The 14,254-nt window shown below is 47.4% G+C and overlaps 1 protein-coding gene across 1 annotated transcript in view; it reads right to left on the bottom strand.

Annotated features, from left to right (window-relative positions):
• Window positions 1–1,675: 1,675 nt before the first annotated feature.
• Window positions 1,676–14,254, bottom strand: part of LOC119167893 (uncharacterized) — a 49,096-nt gene continuing 36,517 nt past the window's right edge. The window contains exons 5-8 of the mRNA XM_075867954.1: window positions 11,085–11,360; window positions 6,790–7,020; window positions 5,548–5,818; window positions 1,676–3,046 (exon numbers count right to left, since the gene is read on the bottom strand). Of these exons, the coding sequence (XP_075724069.1) occupies window positions 2,919–3,046; window positions 5,548–5,818; window positions 6,790–7,020; window positions 11,085–11,360 (906 nt within the window). The 3' untranslated portion in view covers window positions 1,676–2,918. The remainder of the gene's footprint in view (window positions 3,047–5,547; window positions 5,819–6,789; window positions 7,021–11,084; window positions 11,361–14,254) is intronic.

Here is a 14,254-nt window from a genome sequence, read left to right as displayed (position 1 = left end):
GGATTCCTAAAATTTTTGTGGCGTTCAGTTGGTGAGGCAATACGCTTTTCCAGTGAATTAATTCTGTGGTTACTCAAAAGCGTGCCCCTAAAGCACTTATGCACGGGCCCCTAGCATTTCGACAACATCGAAATGGCTTTTTATAAATTCGCATTTTTTGTTATTGTTATTAAGGCGGAAGCCTTCAGACCTGACCACATGTGCGCGTGACTTTTTGGCTCCCAAAAGGCGCCCAGCATCGCGCAGCCGTGAAGAGAGGGTACGCATTCAACTATTTGATGACGTCATCGTGGGACGTTGCGTGATGTCACGCTGATAGGCGAACGCATATTTCCCCGCTTTATATATTAAAACATTTCGACGGGAGCTATCCTTCTGCGGATGCTCTGATAAAGCGGCAAACTGTAGTTTAATACCGCCAGAGGCGTTACTAATGTGTAGTTAATGGGGTTCTGACACTCGGTGAAAATTTTTGTGCTCTTAATTTTTTGGGGTGGTACTAAAGTATTTACCAGTGTTTAACGTGACCACTGCAGAAATTCTACGCATAAAAACCCATGGAAAAAAATTCCTGTGTACGGCCCTGACTACCGCCAATGCAAGCAAGTGCTAGCACTCCTTTCTGGAAACTCCAGCCCCGCCACGGTGGTCTAGTGGCTAAGGTACTCGGCTGCTGACCCGCAGGTCGCGGGATCGAATCCCGGCGGCTGCGGTTGCATTTCCGATGGAGGCGGAAATGCTGTAGGCCCGTGTGCTCAGATTTGAGTGCACGTTAAAGAACCCCAAGTGGTCGAAACATCCGGAGCCCTCCACTACGGCGTCTCTCATAATCATATGGTGGTTTTGGAACGTGAAACCCCACATATCGAATCATCTGGAAACTCCAGGTACCCCTGTGCGCGAAAGTTTACAGACCATTGTCGTTTGCATACAGTTACTGCGTACTTAGGGCGGCATAAATTGCGGAGCTCACCAAGACTTCGACCAGCGCTGCTATGGTCCATACGCTTTTGCTCACTGGCCCTTACTTGCCCCAAGAACTTCCATGCCACTCTCGATAGTCAATGTCGCTACGTGAAGGGCAGTTTCACTATCTCCGGCACCGGCACCGTCTCATAGTCGCTGCGTGAATCCTGAAGCTTCAGTGCCATTGCAATGTGGCATTTCATAGACTTCGCGACAGTCCGCTAGATGGCGGTAACACCGTGGGAATGGTCGCTGTTCCCGCTGCAATTGAAATTCGGGCAATTTAAGAAGCCTGCCGCGTTCACACCAGGGCTGTATCTGGACTGCATCAGCCCTGTTCTTAGCCCGGCATAATCTTTCCTATTCGCAAAGATTGAGAGCAGCCAGAAAAACGACTGTTTCGACAATATACCTGCAGTCCATGGCGACTGTCGCAGACTCCGAGAGAGTCCATGGCCACCGACTTTTAGAGAGACTTTTCAGTTTATAAAATTGCTGTGCGCTCCCTTTATCGACTGCTAAGGAAGCTACATTGATAAAAAATCATGCCTCTGTGGGATCAATAAATTATTCCCCAGATTCTGTCCCATACTTTTACGTGAATATCCTGTACATCCCAGAAAAAATAATGTTCCACATACATTCCGTGGCTCCATAAAGTGGTTCCCTAATGAAAAGGCAAACTCTTGATTCATCCCGAGTTTTTTTTTGTTTATTACACATATAGAAGATTAGTACAAAGTGTTCGCAAGGATGAAACGACAGTGATATGCAGATCGTTAAGAATCAAGACAAGATATACAAGAGATGGGTAGCTGTGTTAGTAACATACCAAATAAAGCAATTCTCTTTCATATAGACCCGACACAGTATTAAAACATGCATACGATTACAGCAAAGCGCACATGGAGAAAATTGAGGTTTTTCTTCAAATGAAGAGGCAAAAAATTATGAATTAACCACAGGAACGAGTTATGAAATGAAACACAATGAATCGACGAGGGCGACATTATCTATGTGTAATCACAATCAAACCAAACCTGTTAAGTTACATCTGGTAACGTTACAGATACTACCCTCTCGTTACACGCGGCAAGGTGACTTGTCACCCTAGATGACGCCTGCAGTTAATTAAGAACAACAGTTTCAAGCACTGCCCTAGCTTCATGGAACAACACGAGACTGCCATGTAGTGGGCCTGGGTTCGACTCCCACTAGATCCCCCAATTTTAATTCTTTGCAGCTATCGCTGCTTTTCGTTCAGTACCAACGCCCCGAAATGATAAACTGACGCCTACACTGGGTACTTCTACAACATGAACTAGTTAACAATACCACGTTAGTGTAACACATATGAGTACATTTTTTTTAAAAATCCCGTCCAAAGGCAAATACCTACTTATATGCGCCCTTCGAAACAAAAGCCACACTAATATGACAGGTAAAACACGACGTTCAGTCCGGACAATATAAGTTTTCACGAAAGGTTCAAAGAAATATGCGCTTCACGTAGACTGCCTGGTCGAATCAGAAGATCAGTTTTATGAAACGACGTGATGCGTATAGGGAATGGCTAGGATCTCTTTTGAAGATCAAACCATTAACAATAGTTCACGAAACTGACAATGCCTTTATCGCACATAGATTACTTTAATACACGATTGTCATGAAGTGAAATGTGACGAGCTAGTCTCATGTGATGACATTATCACGTCAATTGATGATAGAGAGTACAAACAAACAGATACAATTAGAACGTAATAAAGAGAAATTTTCATTAAAATAACGAGGTAATCTTCAGGGCGACACAATATAAAAATATCATCCGACGTGACGTCAGTTGAGCCAATGACGTCACAGAAGGTTCATAGCCGCCCAGCCGGTACTTGTGGCGGCACACATGGCGCAAATTTTACGTCCAACGATTGTCATCCGGCCATGGTGCGACACTGTTATTTGGGCACTCGCACACCGTCGGTCCTCGTCACTGAAGTTTGGGTGAAAGCGAGGTTATTCCGAGACGCCGATGTATTCGCGCGATCTTGGGCCTGGGGAGGAGCCGTCGCAGCAACACTGGAACCTGGGATACGATTTGAAAAGATTGCCCAATAAGTACTCGCTATTCCTAATTGCTGATTTGTATGCAATGAAGAGGCGACATGAATACACACAGGATATTAGCAAGATGGGATGCTTTCTCAAGGTTTTCTTTCTGTTTTCCTAAAGTTTTTTTTTTGCTAAAGTGGTTGTGCCACACTGGCACCAAATTCAGTCTGGACAATACAGATTGCCAAATTATTAAGTCACGACAATATATCTTGCCCCTAAATGGATCAGGAAAACTGCCCTCTACACTTCACGCAAGTGATATGCAGCGATGGTCAAGAACAGCTTAGGGGATTTAAAAACACGTCGAACGTCTAGGACAACATTGAAGTGGGTTAAGGACAGCTACGATCTCAAACGTAGAATCAAACATCACTTCAAACACAACTACACAAGAAAGTCTCACGGCCCCTATGCACCTGAGCTAAGAGGACTCAAAGGCGCCTGACATTTTCCCCCTTCTCCGTGTATTTTATCCATCCTATCACAATGGTTCTAAAGAAAGGGAAATGAAGAGAAAAGCGTGCCGTGGTAACTCTCTTTCATGGAGGTCACCTCAACAACGACGAGCAGGGAGGGGGGGGGGCGTGGAAGTGAAAGAAACTGGAATACAGGAAATAAGGGAGAAAAGAGAGTACGCCTTCACACACTATAGTTTCGCACTACCATCACTGTAAGTTGTCTGCAGCTACACTTCACTTGCTTTTGCAGTCCCTCCGTGATCTGCTTACAATAAACGACGTGACGACAACATTTGATGACGTCGTCATGCGACGTTGCATGGTGTCACACTGACGTCACAAATTATGGTGACCAATGAGTTATACTGTTGCTTTTTTTTGCATCACACTGGTTGACACCGAGGACGGTAATTTTCCGCCTTTTGATGAGGCATCAAATTTGTCACCTTAAAAGTAAACACAATGAAACGGCGAGCAAGCACCCCAACTCGACCAAGCGTCACCCTCCCCGTTTCTGGAGATCCTGAATAAGCGCAAAAGACCGGGGAAGCACCCCCCTCTCCTGACCCTCCTCCCATGCGGCGACTTTTCTCTTTTTTTTTTCAAGACGGGCCGCTTGCGCAAGAAGAACAAGAATGGGGTATCATATACTAAATGCGCTCCTAGTGTTAATGATATTCCGTCGTCGTATAAATATATAAAGCATGTCATTAACGTGTATGGGCATTTTTTTACATTCAATGACTGTCCCGCTTCCAGCGACCCCCCCCCCCCCCCACCTCCAAATCTGGTCGTATTATTCTTCACCATAGAGGGGGGGGGGGGTGCACAATTCAATAAACTAGTGACAGCAACGGTGCTGAGTGCCGTCCTACTTCCTAGCCTAAAATTTTAGCCTTCGAGCTGGAAGCTTACTGTCGCGAATTTCCAACTAGCCGATACCGCCAGACCTGCCATCGGCCTTTTTTTCACAATTCCACAGCGCATGCGCCATTCCCCTGGCGGAAAGTCGTCAAACGACTCTTCGTGTCACATGCTTTGCCTTTGACATCGAGGTTTTTAGCAAGCTACGGGAACACGTTACGGTAAGGCGGCAATACGGATCCGCCTGACGAGTGCGCATGCGCGAACAGTGCCGGTACGTGTATAGGCGTATACCGAAAGATGTGATTCTTAAGTGAAAATAAAATAAAAGGTGAGCCCCGTAACTGTCTGCATCATAGTGCGACACCTCAACAGTATAGCTCACGGGGGATGGGGGTAAGGAGGGATTAAAAAGGATAGGATTAAAGTTATATAGATAGAGAGGGGGTGGAGAGAGCGTGGCGCAGGAACAAAGAAAGGAACCGGGTCGTATTTCCGTTACGTTTTTTTGTAGCTTGTTAAAACATCGGTGTGCCGGCCCCAACCAAAACCGCTACCAGAATGGGAGAGGGCGGGACGAGAAAACAGAATAGGTGGATTCAAGTCAGCTGCTGAGTCCATGGTTTCCTAAAATTAGCTAGAGGGGAGCTTTGCGCTGCCTTCGTTCAACGATTATGCGAACGATGGGCAGTGCACGAATTTGCCTTGTCTTCGTGCTTGCGGGCTTCGAACGCACCCGTGGCTTTGTCTATTGTTGTGTTTTGCTTTTGTTTCGAATAAAAGGACCACCGTTGTCAACTTCGCGAGTCGATGTGAATTGAATAAGCCTGCTAGGTTCAGGTGGCGAAGTTCAACTTCTTAACACTAGCCGATTGTTGTTTCGTGACAAAGCAGAGTCAGGCCACACGGGGCCAAAGGGAGCCGGAAGAAAGAGAACTAGACAAGACAAGGAACGTTTTTGTGCTACCCATCAATCCGATCCCCGCTGAAGCGCCATGCGTTGCAGCTCGCAGAGACTCCAGCGCCAGAGTTCCCTATAGTGTACTGAGAAAAAAACTCTATGGCTGAGTTTAGCAAAGCCTTTGGGATGGTGGCCGCGCCCGCCATATCAAAGGCCATGAGTCAAGTCGCATGGTCCTGCGGTACTCACCGCTAGGTGCCGCCTCCTCCTGACCCGACGCTTCGCCGAGCGCTCCCTGTGCCGCCGTGCGCAGGGCGTCTTTCCAGCCCAGTCCACCGCGGCGCTTCTCCATGTACCGAAGACACAAGCTCCAACCAGCGAGCACGTCAACGTACACGGTCTTGGCCATGTCGAACGTCACCAGCAGCGAGATGACCATTGCGGCGGCCCAAACGCACGCTCCGATTGCGTTGTCTCGCCCGAAGTTGTGCAGGTTGTGGCCGTACTCCTCGTGGTGAGACTGTGTGATTGAACAGGGCCAATCAATAAATAAATATATAAATAAATAAATAAGGGTGCACTTGTGCCACAGTTCTCGTAGACTCGTATGATTCCCGAACATCCCCCTCCTCCCGCTACCTAGAAAAAGAATGAGATCTTTAAATCATCTTTACACTTCATAGTGATGATTTTCAATAAATATTTTTATTTGCATACTGAGTCAAAAACTCAGCCCTCAGACATCATCCTACGCCGACGTGAACATTAATAGCACATTAAGGTTACAAAGTATTGGTATCAAATTATGACGTCATACGATGACGTCATTATGGTTTCAAAATTTGACCAATAGAAGAAAGTAGGCATGATAGACAGATATACATAAGTATAACATGCCAGATTGATGGCGCTGTATCACCTTCGTAAATTAGCCCCTGCGTGTCGTCACCATGGCTTCGTGCACGTGAGAATGCTCTAACTTTTCAGATGTTTACGGTGGGAATTACTTGCGTCCATGTCACCCTATACGCACCTCATCTGGCGACGCATGGCAACCTGGGTTTGGGTGTGCTCCGCGGTGTACAGACAGAGAGCAAGGAAAACGAGGTTCGAGCACCGAATCGATGGGGATTGTTCATTAGAACTGCGAGTCTGTGGTCCAACTTAGTGTGCAGTTAGCAATGAGAAATTCTTGAACACGGTGTGTCACTGGAGTCAATGTCTTGAAAAGTGTTCTTGCAGCACCAGCAAGACAAGTCCGCTCAAGACACTGTCTCTGGCGACAGTCCGCCGTGCTGGAGCAGTGCTTAAGGTGCTCGTCTAGTGACCTGAAGGTCCCGTAGTGACATCCCGTGGTCAAGAATTCTCCACCTCTTCCCGCTTCCACATTACACCACACTTCGGTCCTAATTAGTCTGATCAGAAAATATCCACAGCCGTTGCATGCTCAGTACACGTTTTGCAAGCTGTCAATTTATCGTCACCGTATACCTGCAGCATGGCTGCTCCGTCAGACATGGCAAACTTCTGGTACAAACAGGACGCCCTTCGGAACGTGTCCTCCAGGTCGCCGCTGTTGTGGGCCTTCTGGCACCAAGACGGCAACACGCACTGACCCGATGCGTACAGATCGACAAGGGTGCGCCGCGGGCAGACCAGGTACTTGCTGTACTTGTCGTAGGCGTACATCATCAACACGAAGACGATGCGGGACAGCATTCGCTGCGTGAGAATACAAAACAGCAGGCGAATCGTTTAACAGTGGGGCTCTACACGGGTAAAGCCGATTACGACCTAAGAATAGGCGTAAAGAAGAGAGGCATGACTGGGCGAGATTGGTAATTTCCAAGCACTTGACACACGGGGCATAGGACTTCTTGGCAAAGACGGCGCCGCTAAACTTGTAACTGGGATTCGTTGAAAAATGGCACGTTACTTCCCTAAGAAAATTGCGAATGTGCATTCTCATAATCAAAAACAATGCATTCGTGATTTCCAGAGGCACTGCTTCGTGAGAGCTCACCAACAAGCCCGTTTCGATTGCCTTCCGGACGAACGTAGACAGGGCAAACAACCGATGCGATTGTGAGGTTTTGGGAGCACAGTGACTACTTTAAAAAAAAAGTAATTTTACCAAGAATTGTTTTGAGTACTAGTGTGTACCGTGTTTTTCTGGCACTGAAATCTTGCTTGTTGACCATGATAGCTAGATAACAAAAGGTGGCTTGGGCAATTCGTATATAAATAAGTACAAACGACGACTGTGTTAGCCAACGTTTCCTTGCGTTATCATTCAAGGAAACGTGTTTAGAAAAAGTTGTTATCTATTTAGAGTACTTGGTACTCTTCTGTGGGTTTCACACTTGATGGGGCCGTGCCGGCAAAACTTACGCCGCGAGAGTGTTCACGGCATGAAAGGGATTCAAAATCGTTAAGAAAGGGAATGAATCATAAGGGGTGACCTGTGACCGTGCACGCGGTGGTGTTTTTATCGGGGGGAACGATGAGTTTATTGGTTTTGACAATGTTCGTGTCGCTAGCTTGTGATCGAGCTCTGGACCTTCCTGGCAAACTTGAGCCAAGATTCCTACTTCATTGCTAGGCTAAACGTAACATTTTTGCAGAAGACGACGAAGTCTTTTTTTTATAAAATACCTTCAGTCTACTCATCTTCAGCCTTACTGTCAGCCTTACCTGGATTCAATGACGCCTACTAACCTGTATATTCAAAGCAGTATTGTTCTTACACTATTTCCGTGCTCACCTATCACACGCGTGAATTATATCGGCGGTTGCGACTTCGCCATTCTCCCAGGAATGTTCCAGGAACTCTTCCAGAAAGGTTTTCGATAAATATATCTTATTTAGTCGTCTCTTTCAAGGAAATCGTGCTTACGCGTTTGCAACCACTCATAACTGGTATTTCGAAGTAGTATATGAAAATGTGTCAAGAAGAGCATTGATTAAGTGAGGTATTGTTGTTAAAGAGCATTAACGTCATGTTCTAAAAAGCTAATTATAGGTAAGGGACTCATGAGTCGAGTTACTCGTACTTGCCCAGACTCGGATGGAGCCGGTACTCTGAATCTGAGCAAGTCCTAGTGACTAACATGTTGATGAGCTTAAGTTCGATTAAATATGGTTAAAAAATCACTCGGTTGCAGCCTGAGTGAGCTCTGAGCACGTGTGTAAAAGCGAAAAGCAGGTATGTAAAAGCATGTAAAAGCGAAAAAGTAATTATGGTTTGAGCGGTAGATAATGAAACCACCAAAGTTCTGGGTGTAGGGAGCTTGTCTGTAACGAAGAAACAATGCTAGCATAGGCCACCTCGAAGGGTCTCCTGGCTTGCACAAGTTTTTCTTTAAGGTCTGTCAGCTAAAGATGTCACCCACAGCAGCCCAAAACGGTGCCTACATTAGCCTCTGGGGGTCCCTAGTATCCTTTAATATAATAATAATGTCCCCAAACGCAAGGTATGAAAGCACATCCCTAAAAGGTAGTCTAGAAAAATCGAGAGCTGCAATGAAAGACGCTTTGATTGATTCCAGCTCGTATAAGTAACGGGGCCGCATGTTTCATCTTTACTGGACAATGATGGAGCCATTTAAAAATTTGTTGAAGATGCGAAGCAGCTCTTTGACTAGCCTGCGTAACGATGTCCGTCCGTGTCTCCGTGTCAATGCCCCGCCGCGGTGGTCTAGTGGCTAAGGTACTCGGCTGCTGACCCGCAGGTCACGGGTTCGATTCCCGGCTGCAGCGGCTGCATTTCCGATGGAGGCGGAAATGTTGTAGGCCCGTGTACTCAGATTTGGGTGCACGTTAAAGAACCCTGGGTGGTCAAAATTTCCGGAGCCCTCCACTACGGCGTCTCTCATAATGAAATGGTGGTTTTGGGACGTTAAACCCCAGAAATCAATCTCCGTGTCAACGCGCCGCAGGTGTTGGGGTGGTCGAGCGTAGGACACGCCTTCCCTCGCTGTGCGCGGTGACGTCACTCTCTGTCTATCTCTCTCTCTTGCCTGCCAGGCGCTCACCGCAGCACCTTGTGAGTGCCGTTCAACCCGTGACGCCATCCATGCGCAACGCTGTTGCGTCGCAACCAATCATGGTTCCCTTTGGGAAGATGATGCTCAGGGATGTAGCTAAAACGCTTTAGGTAGGCACTTGCTCAAGATATACAGCCAGAACGAAAAAAAAAAACGCGAAGAGAAAAGCCATCTACATTCTCTGCCGTTTCACAGTTCTTTCTAAGGGGCTGGATGGAGGATGGCCTGGATGGTAGCGAAAAGCCAGCGAAGTAACCTCTAGTACAATCAACTTCTCCGACTCCAAAGAATTTCTTCGCGGTGGTTGACTCGTGAGACCCTCATTTAATGAAGCCTTTAGAAGATTACTCGGAGAACCGTTTCAGGGACTACGTAAAGCACCGAATTCCCAAACTGCACCGAATTCAAAGGAAAGACAGTAGTTGTATTCTCGCCTTCACTTCCCTTCCTCCAAGCGCTATCTCCTCCTCACCACCAATTTCTTGATAAAACGCGTAGCAAGTCAGCACTGAGCGTTGAGATGGCCAAGATTTAGCGCTTTTCCACAGCACGCTGCTATCTCCGCCTGCGCAGTCACGAACGCGGAAAACGGAGAGAGATCGGGGTGTTCGTGCGATACGAAGCAGAACGGGCGTGCGACTGCATAAAATCAAATCAGGGCAGGTGATAGGCTAATTCGCTACAGATATCTCTCGTACACAGGCCAATCAAGAGCTTCCTTCATCCTGAGGTCACGTGAACAGATTGATGGCGTCACGAATGGGGCCGCAAAGACGGACAGCGCCAGGAGAGAATAACGCTTTCTTTCTTTGTATTTTATTCGGCTTGTACTTCTCTTCGATATGTAGGCCCAGCACTAAAAAAGCAAGCCACGGTCATTAGCTTGTGCTGATTTTCGCTAGAACAAACGATCACAAGTACGTTTTCTTTTTTTTTTTTCAGAACAGTGAGCGATTGGAATTTCCTTCCTATTGATTATTCTGGGTCGAATGATTTCGTGGTTGCCTCAAGAAATTGTTGTTTTGTGTGAGTTTTAGTTGCGTCGAAATGTGATTGTTGCTTTTTTTACGCACTACACGCTTTTTGTGTGGCATTGTTTTCGCATGCTTATATTTTCATTTGTTTGTTTTCTCCCTTTTTGCAATGCCCCTCCTGCTTGGGCCAGAGTATTGGCCAGCACTATTTCTACATATATAAGTGAATAAATATATACCAATTTCAGAGGAGGTCTAGGGGCCCTTTAAACGACGGAAATTACATCAAAATACCCGGCTTACGTATGATTTAAACCATGGTTTGTACCTATAGATAAATTCCACCGGACTTACGTCACGAAAATGCGGTGGCGCTGTCTTGGTAGGCAGAAGACGCTCTGCCTACAACAGTTTCTGCTGGGTTTTCAATGGTGCATGTGGTGTTCTCAGTCAAGCAACGAGAAAAAAAAAAACGGTATGCCGATGAGCTACGTTGCGGTTGGATGTGTGTCGTGTCTCACACCTTAGTTTTGTTTGTTGGCGCACATTGCAGCCCTCAGCGCTTATGGCTTTCACAACGCTTATGGCGACTCACAACGTCGATAAGTTGGCGCACATCGCAAACATCAGCGCTTGTGGCGGAAGTTACGCGCGCATGTCGCTGTAACTTTAACCGTATAGTCGACATCGGCCTACCTGTGTTTACAAACATGAAATGGGTCTATACGCGGCGCACTTACATCAAGACGCAACGTCCCCAACTCACCTTGAAGGACGTCAGCAGGAGGGGAACGGTGCCGCCTCCGGAGACCACGATGGCCGCGTTGATGAGCAGCCTGACCAGGAAGGCGATCGTGGTGGCGACGCCGTCCTCGGCTTCGCGCATCTCTGCGATGAACAGCGACGCGACCCCTACCGGCACGCCGAAGGCAATCGTCTTGGCCGCGAGGGACAGCGGCACGTCGAGGCCGACCAGCAGCCGCAGTAGCGAGGGAAACATCTGCAGCGCCACCCGGTGAAGCATCAGGAGAACCGGGTGCATCTGCGCGAGGTGGCGTGAGGGACACAGAGACTTTCTATTGCACTGAACTCAGCCGCGAAAGTTAACGGACAACGCGAGTGTGTGCGTGCCGGAATAGAGTTACTATTGCGAGTCTGTAAACAGTGGCAGACGCCGTCGACATACTGAGCCGCTTGTAGCGACATCGCGGCGCGTTGACTCCGCCCAGCCCAATGCTCGCTACCACCTTAGCTGTGTTTATTAGCTATCCGACACAGCGCAGATGTGCTCTCCGCCACAGCGCAGCTTTGCACTCTGAAAATTTCAATGTCGTAAGTTTCACTGTCTGTGATAAATAGGTTCACTATTAGCGGTGAAAATGAAGGATGAAGTTTCGTTCTTTTTTTTTTTTTTGCCCCGCCGCGGTGTTCTAGTGGCTAAAGTACTCGGCTGCTGACCAGTAGGTCGCGGGATTTCCGCGGCATGCACCACGCGAAGTCTCTGTCTGCCTCACATAATATTTTCCTCGGCTGTTTTCCGGAAATTTCAATCAAATAGGCTTAACATCAGCACTGCTTAAAACACTTGGGGGGACGGGGATGGGGGGAGGCTGCTACTTTGGTGGCGTGGGCCGCAGCAATATATTGATATTAATATTATATCGCTTGTAAAGTTGCCTAGCTCTGCACGACTTGTTTTTGATGGGAGATGCTGCGCTTCGCTCATCCACTCTTAAAATTGTGGCTCGGGAAACTTTAGGCTTTCACTTGTTCTTGGGCCACGCTATTCGTGGTTTTTGTAGTGAAAGCGAGATAATGGGCCCTCGTAGGTCGTGGCGGGCAGCCGGTGTACGCAGTGGCTGGTATACGTGTCGCACATTTTGATTTTCTGGTCTTGTATCGAGTGAACAAACGAGGCCTTCCTGATCCGATGAGCTCGTTAGAGTACGACAACAAAAAACCACAATGCTTCCCTTTCAACATCGTACACAGCAACAGAGGACAAGCCCCCAACAAACCGCGCTGCAGCACGCGAACTGCCGTAGGTATCCAGGAAGGTACCCAGGCATGGCGGGAGAGGGCTACAACGACGGAAGTGACATCACATGAACACTATGTATAGATCGGATTCACCCACGGAACTCGTCAAAGCTAACCACACTGAACCCCTCAAAATGAGAGGACAGGAACACAATGTGCAGTTTCTTAAACTGCTTTACACGAACAACTTACCCCGAGATGTATCTTTGCATCTGTAAACCCTAATAAGATAGCGGCGTGCGCAGATTTCCCCTTCAGTGGGGGAGTCGGGTGATTTTCAATGCGTGGGGCTGGCTTTGTGCCCCTCTCTCGCCCTCCCTGTCCCCCCATACTACAACCGAACGGAGTTGTGTAATGGAATAGGCATCAGAATCTTCGTTAATAAAACTTAACTTGTTTCGTAGGGTTTGGATTAGTTTCTTCAGAATTTAAATTAGAATTTGGATATTTTGTTTAGTTCTTTCACAATTGTGGTCAGTACACCTTTCTTTGTCAAGAATTCTGCGAGCCCAGGAAACTGGAGGGTCAAGAACGTTACTTTTTGTACTCTCCCTGCTTTCGCTGAGGTGAACAATGAACTCGACGCTTTAACCTGAGCAACGCAGCTGCTACGAGGCGTTTCGCGGTGTGAGCTCCATGGATGAACACAAAGAAGAAGGAGCGTGTCAAGGCTTATTTTGAATGAAAAGGTGCTGGGATTGTAAGGAAAAGAAAAAAAAAGAGCCAAAAACGTGTGTTGGTACATTGTATGAAGCAGAACTGCAGGTGCGCTGGGAACACTTGCAACAATATGCCTGCTAAAGCGATTCAAGTTTCCGAAGAGGTCGTTGAACTTTAAAAGCTCCTGGAATCACTGAGGGATAACAGCATTTCATGGCTACGACTGCACTTTGAAGAACCTTGTTTTTGCGAATGACCAAGCGTCTTGTGTGGCATGATCGGTCTATTTTACCCCCTTCCTTGTTTAAAAAAAAAGTGCGGCCGCCCCGACCCCTGGACATGAAGTATTCCCCAGACTTTGGCACAAACTCTCACCCCCTTTCCCACTCTCACGGGGCAGCTTACCCACGAATATGCCGTCAAATACATGTTACTGCCCCCCCCCCCCCCCGAAAAGCACATTTTTGTTGAACGACACGAGAGATTTTCATCAGCAAGTTCTCGTGAAGGAGCTCCAGAGATAGGAAGAGGGAGGATGGACAGTTGTATAGCCTGAAAAATAAATTTTGGGGCACCAGAAGCAGAAAGGCCTACATGATTACAAAGCGCGCCGTGGTGGGACATTATTTATGACCATTGGACAGTAAAATACACGGAGCTTACACAGACTCACCCCAGAAATATACCGTTTGGGACGCACCCAGAATCAGGCTTATCAAATTGTTAACTCAGCCTGACTCGTGCTCAGACTCACGGCTCAATCTGAGCGAGTGAACACATGGGTGAGTTTTGCGATTATCACTTTCAGTAATTGTGTTATAAGAGTTAAGAAATCAGTACAGATGAAAAGACAACATGCCGACGGCAGGAACCGAGCCCGCGACCTTCCAATAACGTGCCCGACGATCACCCCGATCGATCTATACGGTAGCTGCCATCGTCCAGCCACTTTATCAGGTACACGTCTGTGCGTTTAAGCCTCGCAGTGTAAGTCAGCACCGTTCGTAGCCGTGACTGGGATGGTAGTTATAGCGCGAGAACAGAACGAACACACAGAGACAAGAAGGACACGAAGTGTGTGTTCGTTCTGTTCTCGCACTATAACTATCATCATGTCATACCAACTAGCCCAAACTGCCAAACTTCTGCGTGACTGCGAGTTCGCATGGATCGTTTTTTGGGTGCTAGCGGCACGCACCATGCGAGCTGGCAGCAGATCAATGGTCCCTCGCTTAC

Source organism: Rhipicephalus microplus, chromosome 6, assembly GCF_043290135.1.
Source record: "Rhipicephalus microplus isolate Deutch F79 chromosome 6, USDA_Rmic, whole genome shotgun sequence".
NCBI classification, from domain to species: Eukaryota; Metazoa; Arthropoda; class Arachnida; order Ixodida; family Ixodidae; genus Rhipicephalus; species Rhipicephalus microplus.
Note: the sequence above shows the minus strand (reverse complement) of the source record. Positions and strands in the feature narration are given on the sequence as shown.